The sequence below is a fragment of the Salmo salar genome, chromosome 15 (assembly GCF_965601325.2).
Source record: "Salmo salar chromosome 15, fSalSal1, whole genome shotgun sequence".
In the NCBI taxonomy this organism is placed as follows: domain Eukaryota; kingdom Metazoa; phylum Chordata; class Actinopteri; order Salmoniformes; family Salmonidae; genus Salmo; species Salmo salar.
In genome coordinates this window covers 11,151,470-11,168,104 of record NC_138305.1, presented here as the reverse complement: position 1 = coordinate 11,168,104, position 16,635 = coordinate 11,151,470, and the positions used below count along the sequence as shown (strand labels likewise).

Sequence of the window (16,635 nt, the reverse complement as noted above, 5' to 3'; positions counted from 1 at the left end):
TTCAGCTGACCTGTCTCCAGCTATAGGGAACAGGGCTCCTAATTACATTCAGCTGACCTGTCTCCAGCTATAGAGAACAGGGCCGGGCTCCCAATTACATTCAGCTGACCTGCCTCCAGCTATAGGGAACAGGGCAGGGCTCCCAATTACTGTACATTCAGCTGACCTGCCTCCAGCTATAGGGAACAGGGCTCCCAATTACTGTACATTCAGCTGACCTGTCTCCTGCTATAGGGAACAGGGCCGGGCTCCCAATTACATTCAGCTGACCTGCCTCCAGTTATAGGGAACAGGGCCGGGCTCCCAATTACATTCAGCTGACCTGTCTCCAGCTATAGGGAACAGGGCCGGGCTCCCAATTACATTCAGCTGACCTGCCTCCAGTTATAGGGAACAGGGCCGGGCTCCCAATTACTGTACATTCAGCTGACCTGCCTCCAGCTATAGGGAACAGGGCCGGGCTCCCAATTACTGTACATTCAGCTGACCTGCCTCCAGTTATAGGGAACAGGGCCGGGCTCCCAATTACATTCAGCTGACCTGTCTCCAGCTATAGGGAACAGGGCCGGGCTCCTCAATTACATTCAGCTGACCTGTCTCCAGCTATAGGGAACAGGGCAACGCTCCCAATTACATTCAGCTGACCTGCCTCCAGCTATAGGGAACAGGGCAGGGCTCCCAATTACATGCCGCTGGGAGACGATTGTTCCTTGAGCGGATGGTCAGGGGGTCGGAAAATAGTTCTAAAATAATCTGTACACTGCAAGAACCCCAAACAGATACACTGCCTTCAGAAAGTATTCACACACCATTACTTTTTCCACATTTTACAGCCTGAATTTTAAATTAAATTATTCAATTGTGATTAAATTGTGATTTTGTGTCACTGGCCTAAAACACAATATCCCAAAATGTCAAAGTGGAATTATTTATTTTTTTAGAAATGTTTAGAACTGAATAAAAAATGAAAAGCTGAAAGGTCTTGAGTCAATATGTATTTAACCCCATTGTTATGGCAAGCAGGAACAATGTGCTTAAAAAGTCAGATAATACTGTAAGTTGCATGGATTCACTCTGTCTGCAAAAATAATGTTTAACATGATTTTTGAATAACTACCTCTTCTCTGTAACCCCACACATACAATTATCTGTAAGGTCCCTCAGTTGAACAGTGAATTTCTAGCACAGATTCAACCACAAAGACCAGGGACGTTTCAATGCCTCACAACGAAGGGCACCTATTGGTAGATGGGTAAAAATAAAATAAAAAAGCAGACATTGAATATCACTTTGAGCACAGTGAAGTTATTAATTACACTTTGGATGGTGTATCAATACACCCAGTTACTACAAAGACACAAGCGTCCTTCCTAACTCTGTTGCTGGAGAGGAAGGAAACCACTGAGGGATTTCACCATGAGGCCAATGGTGACTTTAAAACAGTTACAGAGTTTAATAGCTTTGATAGAAAACTGAGGATGGATCAACAACTTTGCAGTTACCGCACAATACTTACCTAAATGACAGAGTGAAAAGGAAGCCTGTACAGAATAAAAATATTCCAAAACATGTATTTTTGCAGTAAGACACTAAAGTAAAACTGCAAAAAATGTGTCAAAGAAATTAACACTAAGTCCTGAGTAGAAAGTGTTATGTTTGGGGCAAATCCAACACAACACATCACTGAGTAACACTCTTCATATTTTCAAGCATGGTGGTGGCTGCATCATGTTATGGGTATACTTGTCATCAGCAAGAACTAGGGAGTTTTTTTTAGGATAAACATAAACGTAATAGAGCTAAGTACAGGCAGAGGAAAACCTGGTTCTGTCTGCTTTCCAACAGACAACAAATTCACCTTTCAGCAGGACAATAACCTAAAATACAAGGGCAAATATACACTGGAGTTGCTTACCAAGACGACATTGAATGTTCCCGAGGGGCCTAGTTACAGTTTTGACTTAAATCAGCTTGAAAATCTATGGCAAGACTTGAAAATGGCTGTCTAGCAATGATCAACAACCAACTTGACGGAGATTGAATAATTTAAAAAAGAATAACGGGCAAATATTGTACAATCCAGGTGTGCAAAGCTCTTAGACTTACCCAGAAAGACTCACAGCTGTAATCACTGCCAAAGGGGATTCTAACATGTATTGATTCAGTGGTGTGAATACTTATGTAAGTATTCTGAGGATGGTAGCTGACTCTATAGCCACTCATATCTGTCATATTTTTAATCTGAGCCTAGAGGAAAGTCTTTGTGCTCAGGCCTGGAGGGCAGCCAAAGTAATTCCGCTACCCAAGAGCGGTAAAGCGGTCTATACTGGTTCTAACAGCAGACCTATAAGTTTGTGTTTGACCAAATACAATGCTATTTTTCTGTTAACAAATTAACAACAGACTTTCAGCGTGCTTATAGAGAAGGGCACTCAATATGTACTGCACTGACACAAATGACAGATGATTGGTTGAAAGAAATTGATAATAAGAAGATTGTGGGAGCTGTACTGTTAGATTTCAGTGCAGCTTTTGATATTATTGACCATAACCTGTTATTGAAAAAACTTAAGTGCTATGGCTTTTCAACCTCTGCCATATTGTGGATTCAGAGCTATCTATCTAATAGAACTCAAAGGGTTTTCTTTAATGGAAGCTTCTCTAATGTCAAACATGTAACGTGTGGTGTACCGCAGGGCAGCTCTCTAGGCCCTCTACTCTTTTCTATTTTTACCAATGACCTGCCACTGGCATTAAACAAAGCATGTGTGTCCATGTATTCTGATGATTCAACCATATACACATCAGCAACCACAGCTAATGAAGTCACTGAAACCCTTAACAAAGAGTTGCAGTCTGTTTTGGAATGGGTGGCCAGTAATAAACTGGTCCTGAACATCTCTAAAACTAAGAGCATTGTATTTGGTACAAATCATTCCTTAAGTTCTAGACCTCAGCTGAATCTGTTGAACAAGTTGAGGAGACGAAATGACTTGGCATTACTTTAGATTGTAAACTGTCATGGTCAAAACATATAGATTCAATGGTTGTAAAGATGGGGAGAGGTCTGTCCGTAATAAAGAGATGCTCTGCTTTTTTGACACCACACTCCAAAAAGCAATAGTTTTGTTTAATCTTGATTGTGGTCCAGTCGTGTGATCCAGTGCTGCAAGGAAAGACCTAGTTTAGCTGCAGCTGGCCCAGAACAGAGCGGCACGTTTTGCTCTTAATTGTAATCAGAGGGCTGATATAAATACTATGCATACCAGTCTCTCTTGGCTAAGAGTTGAGGAGAGACTGACTGCATAATTTCTTCTTTTTAGAAGAAACATCAATGTGTTGAAAATCCTAAATTGTTTGCATGGTCAACTTACACACAGCTCTGACACACACACTTATCCCACCAGACATGCCACCAGGGGTCTTTTCACAGTCCCCAAATCCAGAACAAATTCAAGAAAGCGCACAGTATTATATAGAGCCCTTATTGCATGGAATTTCCTTCCGTCTCATATTGCTCAAATAAACAACAAACCTGGTTTAAAAAAACAGATAAAGCAACACCTCTCGGCACAACGCCTCTCCCCTATTTGACATAGATAGTTTGTGTGTATGTATTGATATGTAGGCTATGTGTGCCTTTACATTTTGTTTTATGTAGTTGTGTCCTTGAGCTGTTCTTGTCTATTGATGTTCTGTATTATGTAATTCTGTAAACATGTTTCATGTTTTGTGTGGACCCCAGGAAGAGTAGCTGCTGCTTTTGCAACAGCTAATGGGGATCCTAAAAAAATACCAAAAATACCAAATGAAATATTTCTGTATTTCATTTTGAATACTTTTGCGAACATTTCTAAAAACATGTTTTCACTTTGTCATTTTGGGCTATTGTGTGTAGATAGGTGAGGAAAAAAAATCAATTTAATCCATTTTCAATTCACAACAAAACACAACAAAATATGCAATAGGTCAAGGGATATGAATACTTTCTGAAGGCACTGTATAGTATTTAACAAAAACAGAATCATTTCAAACCTTGATTACATTGGGATACGATCACATATGCCTCTCTATTTAAACGTGGAGATACTTGGGAACAGATTTCCTGAATTAAAATCATGTTGAGCTTATTTCCTGGTGGTTTTACAGGCTTTTATGTCCAATGACCAAAATTATATATATATAGTAATGAAACAGCAGGGAGCAGGTCTCGAACCCTCGACCTTCAAGCCTGAAGTCCAGCACGCTATTGACTGTGCCGCAAAAGCACGCTCGAGCGGCAGAGTCGATTTCCGCGCTTATGAACCCAGGGTCGTCACAATATATATATATATATATATATACAGTACCAGTCAAAAATTTGGACACACCTACTCATTCAAGGCTTTTTCATTATTTTGATTATTTTCTACATTGTAAAATAATAGTGAAGACATCAAATCTATGAAATAACACATATGGAGTCATGTAGTAACCAAAAAAGTACTAAACAAATGAAAATATATTTTAGATTCTTCAAAGTAGCCACCCTTTGCCTTGATGACAGGTTTTCTCACTCTTTTTAGATCAGAAATGATTGGGGATCCCTGGAACAGGTTGTCATTTCAGACACATCCACAGTTACTAATGTGAATACACATGTTTATTCATTGTTATGCCCTTATAATGTTGTAATATTGATGCAATTGTGATGCATAACTGTGACACACACATGTAATCATTTCAAAACCCACAGAGAAGCATTTGGAGGAAAAAGTATTGTAATTTAGAGATGATTCCCTTAACTGTGTATTCCCGTGGGTTCTGTAACACATCCTGTTTAATATCCAACTAACCCAATTCAATTTACAGTCGTGTTACCGCCACAAAAATAACACCAGATCTTTGACAAATTTTATTGTTCTGTGTTTCGGAGTGTATCAGAGTTCTAGAACTTCTCCTTCAGAACCCAGGCTATTTATTCTACTCAAACATGTGATTGGCGTGTCAATGTTACGGTTTGCCCTCTACTATTATATAACTAAGGGTTTAGCTGTACAGCACAGTGGTGGTATGCCGACATCAAGTAAGAGTATTTCACCATATGATAGGTGAGTCACTAATTACACACAAACTCACAGTTCATCATAACATCTGCAATGTGATGTCTGAGGACTTCTTCGATGTCATGAAGAAATACTGCTCCATGACTACGGGGGAGAAACAGAGCCGTCCGCCCGCCCCACTCTGTTGTGGGTTCTCAGTGTGGCGGTGTTTACGACAAGCCATAAGTTATACATTACTGAAAAATAGAGCCTAAAGGAAGAATGAGGGGCCCTATCTGCTCAGGTGTGGTTTCATCTCTCTCTACATGACTGCCTCTCAGCCATTAGTTATAATAGTGGGCTTTTCTCTCGAAAGCTTAATGGTAGAATGAGTCAGAATCTTTCACAGGTTAATTCCTCTACTGGCCGACCCGACCAGTCTGTCTGGGCTGCAACCCAACATATAAACACCATCATTTACAGATTACATCAAAACTTGTATTAAATATGGCAGCCAAGGCCAGAGTGCCTGCAAAATGTTCTGTAACAACTGTTTTGATCTAAACTCTAAAATTATATAGTATATTTAGTGTGTATCTGCACATTAATGATATTTTACAGAAATTAAAACTTTACAATATTCTTGCATGTTGTTCTTATTTGGGAGAAGATTGTTACAAGCCTTGTTTTTCCATGAGTAGCTACACGTTCTCCAAGTGCCTGCCTGTCAGTCTGTGTGTGTGTTATGATATGATGTCACCGTCTCCTCAGGGGAGATAACCCGTTGGCGATAACCGACACGTACAAATGGTTGCTACATCTTTTGACAGTTCCCTTTCCCTCAGAACTCTTTAATAAACTGCTCCTTACCCTGTCACTCTAGGAGTTATCGCCAATACTCTGCCGAACGCTTTTCTCCTGCTCCTTGTGTTCCCATTTTAAATGCTGATATTGAGTTTTCCTCTCTCTCTCTCTCGCCTCCTGACAGATGATAGACAAGAGACTCCATTGAACCTGTCTACCGGCGGCATTAGCAGCATCAACATGTCAATAGAAATAGATGGAGTTGTCTACACAGGTAAATAGAGGGGCCGTTTGCTGATGTAATTGCAAGCAGGAAATTCAATAAGTTATAGCAGCGCCCTGGTGCTTAGTCCTCCACGCAATTTGATGTCTTTGCTATAAAATCCATCGTAATGAAGTGGCAGTCCAATAGAGTTAAAAAAGTTAAATATCTCAGAAATTGAGGCTGTGGATGGGAGATCGATGGGGTTTATTGTCTTAGACGTGCCTGGGAGAGAGGCCACGGCAGGTTTAGCCTCCACACCTCCTGTACGCCTGTTCGCCACCTCCTCCTCTGCCTTCGAGCAATGGGGTAATTACCTCAAGATAGGTAGGCCAGACAGTTCACGTCGTGGCGTAAAGAATAAGCCTGCCGGTGGAAAAACTTCCAGTGAGGTTGAAGTGGCCATTAACATCAAATATAGTTGAGATCTATCTATCTGTCTGTCTGTCTGAAACGCCATGCTCAGTGAGGTAGACTGCACTGTCTGTGTCGTTTGTCCAATTCAGGTTGTTTAGGTGTGACGATGTGTTATTTGTTAGTTAGTGAGTTGATATGTCATCAATAGTATTTGTCTAATTGTGACATTACAGTAAGTTGTAAATACTATTATATTCATCTGCCCCAAAAAACTGGTTGTATAGATTGTAAGAACAATTAAACTACTACTACTAGTAGCATTTGTAGTAGTATCAGTAGTAGTAGTATCAGTAGTAGTAGTATCAGTAGTAGTAGTAGTAGCAGTAGTAGTAGTAGTCGTATCAGTAGTAGTAGTATCAGTAGTAGTAGTAGTAGTATCAGTAGTATCAGTAGTAGTAGTAGTAATAGTATCAGTAGTAGTAGTAGAAGTATCAGTAGTAGTAGAAGTAGTATGAGTAGTAGTAGTAGTAGTAGTATCAGTAGTAAAAATAGTAGTATCAGTAGTAGTAGTAGTAGTATTAGTAGTAGTAGTAGTAGAAGTATCAGTAGTAGTAGTAGTAGAAGTAGTATGAGTAGTAGTAGTAGTAGTAGTAGAAGTAGTATCAGTAGTAGTAGTAGAAGTAGTATCAGTAGTAGTAGTAGCAGCAGTAGTAGTATCAGTAGTAGTAGCAGTAGTAGTAGTAGAATAAGTAGTATCAGTAGTAGTAGAAGTAGTGTCAGTAGTAGTAGAAGTAGTATCAGTAGTAGTAGTAGAAGTAGTATTAGTAGTAGTAGTAGTAGAAGTAGTATTAGTAGTAGTAGTAGTGGAAGTAGTATCAGTAGTAGTAGTAGTAGTAGTAGTAGTAGTAGTAGTAGTATCAGTAGTAGTAGTAGTAGTAGTAGTAGTAGTAGTAGTATTAGTAGTAGTAGTAGAAGTAGTATCAGTATGTAGTAATATCAGTAGTAGTAGTAGAAGTAGTATCAGTATGTAGTAGTATCAGTAGTAGTAAAAGAAGTAGTAGTAGAAGGAGTATCAGTAGTAGTAGAAGTAGTAGTATCAGTAGTAGTAGAAGGAGTATCAGTAGCATCAGTAGTAGTAGCAGCAGTAGTATCAGTAGTAGAAGTAGTATCAGTAGTAGAAGTAGTATCAGTAGTAGTAGTATCAGTAGTGTCAGTAGTAGTAGTATCAGTAGTAGTAGTTGTAGTAGCAGCAGTAGTAGCAGCAGTAGCAGCAGTAGTAGTAGTAGCAGCAGTAGCAGTAGTAGCAGCAGTAGTAGTAGTAGCAGTAGCAGCAGTAGCAGCAGTAGTAGTAGTAGTAGCAGTAGCAGTAGTAGCAGTAGCAGTAGTATCAGTAGTATCAGTATCAGTAGTAGTTGTAGTTGTAGTAGTATCAGTAGTAGTAGCAGCAGTAGTAGTATCTGTAGTAGTAGTAGTAGCATTAGTAGTAGCAGTAGTAGCAGTAGTAGCAGCAGTAGCAGTAGTAGCAGTAGTAGTAGCAGCAGTAGTAGCAGTAGCAGCAGTAGTAGTACCAGCAGTAGTAGTAGTAGTAGCAGCAGTAGCAGCAGTAGCAGTAGTAGCAGCAGTAATAGTAGTAGCAGTAGTAGCAGTAGCAGCAGTAGTAGTAGCAGCAGTAGTATTAGTAGCAGCAGTAGTAGCAGCAGTAGTAGTAGTAGTAGCAGCAGTAGCAGCAGTAGTAGTAGTAGCAGCAGTAGTAGTAGTAGCAGTAGTAGCAGTAGCAGTAGTAGCAGTAGCAGTAGTAGCAGCAGTAGCAGCAGCAGTAGTAGTAGCAGCAGTAGCAGTAGCCTTCCCTGTGGCTCAGTTGGTAGAGCGTGGTGTGTGCAACGCCAGGGTTGTGGGTTCGATTCCCACGGGGGGCCAGTACAGAAAATAATAATGATAAATGTATGAAATGTATGTATTCACTACTGTAAGTTGCTCTGGGTAAGAGCATCTGCTAAATGACTAAAATGTAAGCAGTAGTAGCAGCAGCTGTAGCAGTAGTGATAGTAAAAAAAAAAATGTAATGATGAAAGTGGCCATTTTAGATCTTATGACCTGTGAACTGTACATAATACAGACAACATCTTGGTTACACTCCATATAATGTGCTCTCAAATATGGAGCATGTCTTGATTCTGAAGATTTTATTTTATCACATTAATTTATTTAACATATGAATAAATATGAAGATATATGAATATATCAAAACAACCCTTTTAGACAAAATGGTTGGAACAATATACTCTTTAAACAACAATGTCTCACTTCCAGAGTGGGCTCTCTGCTACTTTTAATGACATGACACATTTTATAAGTATCATATAGGTCAGTAAACCAATCACAGTTATCCTTTAGGATTGCAACGCTCAGCAAGTCGCGAGCAGAGGGAGGGAGTTCCCTTTGAATCCATTTACCATTCGCTGTGTTGGTAGTGATCATAAAATGAATCATAACTTCAGAATTAGCAAAGAACCCACTCTGGAAATGTGATGTACTTGTAAAGTATATTGTTCCAAACAACATGTTTTTTTAAATGAACAAAATTAAATAAGGTAGTTTGAGACATTCATATTCATATTTTTGTTGAATAAATTAATGTAGAAATTAGTATTTCAGAATCTAGCCATACTCCACATGTTAGAGCATGCTTTAAGGAGTATAATGAAACTTTATTTAACAAGGCAAGTCAGTTAAGAACAAATTCTTATTTACAATGACGACCTACACCGGCCAAACCCTGGACGACGCTGGGCCAATTGTGGTTGTGATACAGCCTGTTTTGGTCTGTATCATGTACAGTTCACAGATCATAAGGCATAATGACTCCAAGATGTTGTCTGTATCATGTACGGTTCACAGATTATAACATCTTACAGGAGGTCTCCTCCCTCCCTCTCTCTCTCCGTCCCTCCAGGTGTTCTGTTTGCCAGGAAGCCCTCTCTCCCTACGATGCTGAGTGGTCACCAGGTCCAGAACCAGAATGACAGCTTCTCTCAGGGAAAGACCAGTCCGGCGATGAACTCCTCCTCCATACAGATCCAACCGTCCTGCTCCTCCTCTTCTTCCTCTACATCCTCGGTCCACGGACATGGAAACTCCTCCCCCTGAGCTGAGTCCCACCCACAGCTCCACCCCCTAAACCCTGCCCCCATCGTTCCCCCAAAGACAACAAGCGGTCTGAGATACCAGGAGACAATACTTCTATTGTTTTTTGAAGGTGGCTTTTCCCTTCCTCCTCCTCTTTCTCCTCCCTTTTCTCAGACTCCCTTATTCCAGTTGAAAGAATCCCCCCCCCCCCAAAAAAAAATATTTACTGAGAAAATACTTCTGTAGAAAAAGAAAATTCTCTCGCTCTATTCTCTTTCCTTCTTCTGAACTCTGACCTCTGAATGGTATGTAGAGGACCTCTGAACCCCGTGTGTATGCAGATAAAGTCTGCTGTCTTTTTGTGTTTCCTGAAAACAGCTGCTCAGTTTGGAGCAGTAAACATATAGGTAAAGAAATATGGTGGCACATCATTAGACACAAGGAACTGTGGGACAAAGACACTGAGAGACTGAGACATGTTGACTCTCTGCTGTCTGTCTGACTGTCTGCCTGTCTGTCTGTATGTCTGTCTGCCGCTCCTCGAACAGAAGAGCAGATGCTTGATCTCGTACCTGAAGAGAGACTTGCTTGTTAACCTGTAGAAGGGTTGGGGTCAATTCCATTTTATAATTTGTCAGAAAATAAACCAAAATTCTAATTCCACATTTTCCTAATTGATAAGCATTAAAGGGAATTAGCATTCAGTGTACTTCCTGAGTTGGCTGGAATAGAAATGGTATTGACCCCCAACCCTGATCTATAGTATGGTTTGTTTGAAAACCTCTGCTAGGCATGGGAGGCCATTTTATTGTCACTCAAAACCTTTAGTTTTCTTGTTGTTTTTGATCACAAACCAGAGAAGATTGCTACTTTTAGCTAATAACCAAAGAAGAACAAGAGTAACCAATGAAAAGAAAGTAAAGCATAAAAAGTGTAACATACACAGACAGCACAGATACAATAGTGGAACCAAATGACCAAACTAAGGATATACTGTCTATCACAAGCACATCTTGACAAAGCACATCTCGCAGAATCAGGGAAACGTAATTTCTTCTTTCTTTCTTTTAGAGAGGAAAATATCATGTTGTTATCTATTGAAGCTGGTTCCGCTCTGATCCAATCGATGCCGCTAGCTATATCAACACATTGTTTAATGCTGTGGGACAATAGCTGGAGCCTCAAGACATGCCTTCGTCAGTAAAGGGGTAAACCAAATAGCCTAGTAGTCTAGAGCGTTTCCCCACTATCGGTCCAGGCCAGAGCCTCTTAACTAACCCTTCTCACAGAAGAGAGATTGCACGATGGCTCTGATTAAATCTGATATTGCAACACATTCAACATTGATTTAAGCCCACACTAGTATGAATCATTTATTACCAGCGAAGTTTGTGGTGAAGGCGTTACTTTGCAATCAGACGGAAACATACCTGCTGGTAGGACTATCCCCTGGTGGGTGGTTCTAGTTAAATTACGTCCTGGGATCCCAATCTGTAAACCACTTCAACCTATTACTCTGCAGAAGGAGATATGTGGGTAGAACAGATAATATGTGGGTTAAACAGATAATATGTGGGTAGAACAGCAGAACGAGGCTATAGGTGTTGGAGTACTAATGTAATCATCAATCACACAGTGGCTTTATCTTGTGACTAGCACCCCCATCTTTGTTTTGAAGTGCACTTGTGTCTGACATTGGAGAGTTTCTCCATACTCACTATTTTGCTCTTTGTCCCTCCCTCCCTCTCTATCTCTCCCTCCATCTCTCTCTCCCTCTCTATCGCTCTCTCCCTCCATCTCTCTCCCTCTCTCTCTCTCCCTCTCTCTCTCTCCCTCTCTATCTCTCTCTCCCTCCATCTCCCTCTCCATCTATCTCTCCCTCCATCTATCTCTCCCTCATCTCTCTCTCCCTCTCTATCGCTCTCTCCCTCCATCTCTCTCTCCCTCTCTATCTCTCTCCCTCCATCTCTCTCTCCCTCCATCTCTCTCTCACTCTCTCTTTCTCCCTCCCTCCCTTTCTTTGTCCCTCCCTCCCTCTCTATCTCTCTCTCCCTCCATCTCTCTCTCCCTCTTTCTCCCTCCCTCCCTCACTCTCACTATCTCCCTCCCTCTCTTTGTCCCTCCCTCCCTCCCTTCCTCTCTATCTCTCTCCCTCCATCTCTCTCTCCCTCTTTCTCCCTCTCACTATCTCCCTCCCTCTCTTTGTCCCTCCCTCCCTCTCTATCTTTCTCCCTCCCTCCCTATCTGTCCCTTCCTCCCGCTCTCTCTCTGTCCCTCCCTCCCCCTCTCCCCCTCTCTCTGCTTCACGTCATAAGATACTGTATTTTTTATTGTGAAGGGAGATGGGAAACAGTTTGAAGATATAGATTTTTTTATTAAGTCTGTTAAACATAAAATTTCAAATTGTATTTTATTTTTTATTTTTTTTATGTTTAGATCTGGGTCTGTAACCTTGCATTCATCTATACCACTTTATATTTTGAAACCCTTTTTAGGAGTATTTTCTAAGACAGACAGACAGATACCTCTTTATATATATATTATATATATATATATATATATATATATATATATATACACAGAGTGGATTCAAAATATACCTCACGTATTTAATTTCTATTGTTTTTATTGTAAAGCCACTTGAAAATTAGTTTGTGTTTCAACAGATCACTGGATATTTCATATGTTGTATAGTTATACCAAAGAAGGGAATATTTTATGATCACACATCTACCTCATTTGCTATAGACTGTGCCAACCAAACATGAACACAATCTTAATAGCCAGTTCCTACATTTAGCCTTTTTTTTCTCTCCTTCGGTCCATACACACACATTTTTGTTTGAACACAAAATGTATTACGACAGAACAAACGTACGTGGGACCATTTATGTCGTGAAGGAAGAAACCTCTTCACAATGCTGGTCTGTTTTTGTTATGTGGGAAATGCCAGGATTATTTAATGTACACAATATAGTACAGCTCTTGTCTGTTATTGTGTTGATAAAGAGGGTAAAGGATTTGTAATATATCTTGTAACTTAATGTCATATAAAAGGTAACAATGCTCAACTGTAATGTCACAAAGTGGGAAGCCCTGCAAGTGACAGGTCAGCCACTGAAATGAATAGAGTTTTCAGGTGTCAGTTCTGGTAATTGAAGGTGGTTGTATTCTGTTATTAATTCCAGTGTTTACTTGAAAAAAATGAGTTTCTTCAGGAAATCAGGCCTTGATGTGGATGTAAAAAAGTAGTTCAGATATACAGTATAAGGCTACGTTCCAATGATTATACTAGAATACCACTTAGAATGTCGGAACCATATATCACATCGCTGCATTCTTTAGCAGTGCGATAGTGTCGACATTGGGGGGTGGACTTAAAAGAGCAGAATAGTCTGTCATAAATATGTCACTTCCTGTTCCTGTGGAGGCATTATCTATCCAGTGCTCTGGTGCAGTGTGCCTCTTCAAAACCATCCAGTCGACCTCTTTTCTATTTACGTTCAGGGTGGCTGTTATTTTTTATTTCTTTTACATTTAATTCATGTTTTTTTTCATTATTATTATTTTATAATCTCCTACACTGGAGGGTGCATACAAGAAAAATGACAACTTAAATTCATGTCAGTCCTTCACTATTTAATTTAAATCCATGTTGTGTGATTGCACTTCTTGTATAAATATAAAAACATCTCAGCTTTGGAGGCGAGACTATTCAAACAGTTAGCCAATCATTGAGCAGCTTTGTTGACTGTGAAACAAGACCACAGTACAATCATGTAAATCTTGTAACCAAAGACATTTTTTTTTAAAAACAGCGAGAGATTAACTTCGTTAGGGAAAAAGACACCCAATCACAGAGAAGAAAGTTTGAACAAGAATTAAACAACAAGCATTGGCTTAGCCGTCAGTCTCTCTGGATAAGAGCATCTGCTAAATGGCTCACATGTAAATGGATAAAATAAGAACGAAAACGATTCTCACTTATGTACTTATTACTTAAATAACATGTCGTTTACTTAGTATTTTAGCTATGCTGGTAGATTTTAGATCATATAATGGCTTTATTCACTGTGTATGAAACTTTCAATATTTCATTTGTTTTTTTTCCTTTCGTCCATTTTGGATGTGTCCAGTGTGTTATGGGAACACTCAGGGGTTAGAAACATGCATACGACAGGTAAAAGAGATGTTTTGTTTTGCCATTTGCTTGTAGCATATTTAGAAATAAAATACAGCTTTTAACTTCATTCAAATGTCTTTATTCTTCATTTTTAATATATACTATTTGTTATGTATGTTTTAGAGATAGAATACAAAAAAGGGAAGCATGAAATAATGATTTAATAGTTACACTTTATACAAAGTAAAAAAATAAAAATAAACTCAATATAAATAGTTATAAATATTATAACATTTCATTAATTCTTATTGAATTATGTTTTACTTTTAATGGTTATGCTTATATATGTTTACAATGAATGAAATATGCATTTGTTACTTAGTTCTCAGTATTTATTTATAAATAACACGTTAATGCTTATTGGTGATAGTTATTATATAGTATACCTTACAAAACAAATCAAAATGAAATCAATGACACAGTAATTCTTGTGCTATGAGGTCAAATACACTGTCAGGATATTTATACCGTCAGGCTGGCTGTGAGTTACCTGTATTTCAGTCTTCAGAACTCTAAGCAAGCTTGTCCCCTTTGTCCTTTACGTTCTAGTAAATCAAGATTTAAAACTACATGTATTTATTTGACCAGTTTCAGGTGTTTCGAGTTCAACTTCCTTAGAGTTAAATCAAATAATAATACAAAAATTAAAAAATGCCTTTATAAATTTAATTTGCTTAAAGTTAATAATACACATCATAAGAAGTAATTGTTTCCATATTGTTTCCACCCCATGTCGTTTCAGGGTGATCAATCTTGCGATAAGCTGTTATTTCAGGGGACATGCTGTCTGTGCCCGGCGCAGCAAGCTCTCATCTTCTATAAGCTGTTATTTCAGGGGACATGCTGTCTGTGCCCGGCGCAGCAAGCTCTCATCTTGCTATAAGCTGTTATGTCAGGGGACATGCTGTCTGTGCCCGGCGCAGCAAGCTCTCATCTTGATATAAGCTGTTATTTCAGGGGACATGCTGTCTGTGCCCGGCGCAGCAAGCTCTCATCTTGCTATAAGCTGTTATGTCAGGGGACATGCTGTCTGTGCCCGGCGCAGAAAGCTCTCATCTTGCTATAAGCTGTTATGTCAGGGGACATGCTGTCTGTGCCCGGCGCAGCAAGCTCTCATCTTGCTATAAGCTGTTATTTCAGGGGACAGGCTGTCTGTGCCCGGCGCAGCAAGCTCTCATCTGATATAAGCTGTTATTTCAGGGGACATGCTGTCTGTGCCCGGCGCAGCAAGCTCTCATCTTGCTATAAGCTGTTATTTCAGGGGACATGCTGTCTGTGCCCGGCGCAGCAAGCTCTCATCTTGCTATAAGCTGTTATTTCAGGGGACAGGCTGTCTGTGCCCGGCGCAGCAAGCTCTCATCTTGCTATAAGCTGTTATTTCAGGGGACATGCTGTCTGTGCCCGGCGCAGCAAGCTCTCATCTGCTATAAGCTGTTATTTCAGGGGACAGGCTGTCTGTGCCCGGCGCAGCAAGCTCTCATCTGCTATAAGCTGTTATTTCAGGGGACAGGCTGTCTGTGCCCGGCGCAGCAAGCTCTCATCTTGCTATAAGCTGTTATTTCAGGGGACAGGCTGTCTGTGCCCGGCGCAGCAAGCTCTCATCTGATGATATATGGCAACGGCTACTTTTAATCACATAACTGGCCAATAAACAAGATTACAATATAATACACATATTACAATATCATTAAGCAATAAGGCCCGAGGGGGTGTGGTATATGGCCAATATAGCACAGCTAAGGGCTCTTCTTAGGCACGAAGCAACACGGAGTGCCTGGATACAGCCGTTAGCCGTGGTATATTGGCCATATACCACAAACCCCTGAGGTGCCTTATTGCTATTATAAACTGGTTACCAACGTAATTAGAAAAGTTAAAATGAATGTTTTGTCATACGCGTGGTATACGTTCTGATATAGCACAGCTGTCAGCCAATTGGCATTCAGGGCTCAAACCACCCAGTTTATAATACAATCCTCGTTACGTCGTGCCTAAGAACAGCACTTAGCCATAGTATGTTGGCCATATACCATACCCCCCATGTCTTATTGCTTAAATAATACACCTATTACAATATAATACACATATAATACACATATTACAATATAATATTGTATAATACACATATTACAATATAATACACATATAATACACATATTACAATATAATATTGTATAATACACATATTACAATATAATATTGTACAATACACATATTACAATATAATATTGTATAATACACATATTATACTATAATACACATATAATAAACATATTACAATATAATACACATATAACAATATAATACACATTACCATATAATATAATACACATTACAATATAGTATTATATAATACATATATTACAATATAATACACATATAATACACATATTACAATACAATACACATTACCATATAATATAATACGCATTTATATATAGTATTATATAATGCACATATTACAATATAATACACATTACCATATAATATAATACACATTACAATATAGTATTATATAATATATATATTACAATATAATACACATTATCATATAATATTGTATAATACACATATTACAACATAATATAATACACATATTACAATTTAATATAATATAATACACATATTACAATATAATATAATATGATACACATATTACAATATAATATAATATGATACACATTATAATATAATACAATATTATATAATACACATATTACAATATAATACACATATTACAATGTAATATAATACAATACACATATTACAATATAATACAATATACACATTTATAATATAATAAACTACAATATAATATGATACACATATTACAATACAATATAATACACATATTACAATATAATATAATACAGATATGA

The 16,635-nt window shown here is 38.8% G+C and overlaps 1 protein-coding gene across 2 annotated transcripts in view; it reads left to right on the top strand.

The window, feature by feature from the left end:
- Positions 1-13,823, top strand: part of LOC106570942 (AT-rich interactive domain-containing protein 3A) — a 215,998-nt gene extending 202,175 nt beyond the window's left edge. For both annotated transcript variants that reach the window (XM_045695443.2, XM_045695444.2), the window contains 2 exons: positions 6,013-6,102; positions 9,401-13,823. In XM_045695443.2, the coding sequence (XP_045551399.1) occupies positions 6,013-6,102; positions 9,401-9,594 (284 nt within the window). In that variant the 3' untranslated portion in view covers positions 9,595-13,823. The remainder of the gene's footprint in view (positions 1-6,012; positions 6,103-9,400) is intronic.
- The last annotated feature ends 2,812 nt before the right edge of the window (positions 13,824-16,635 follow it).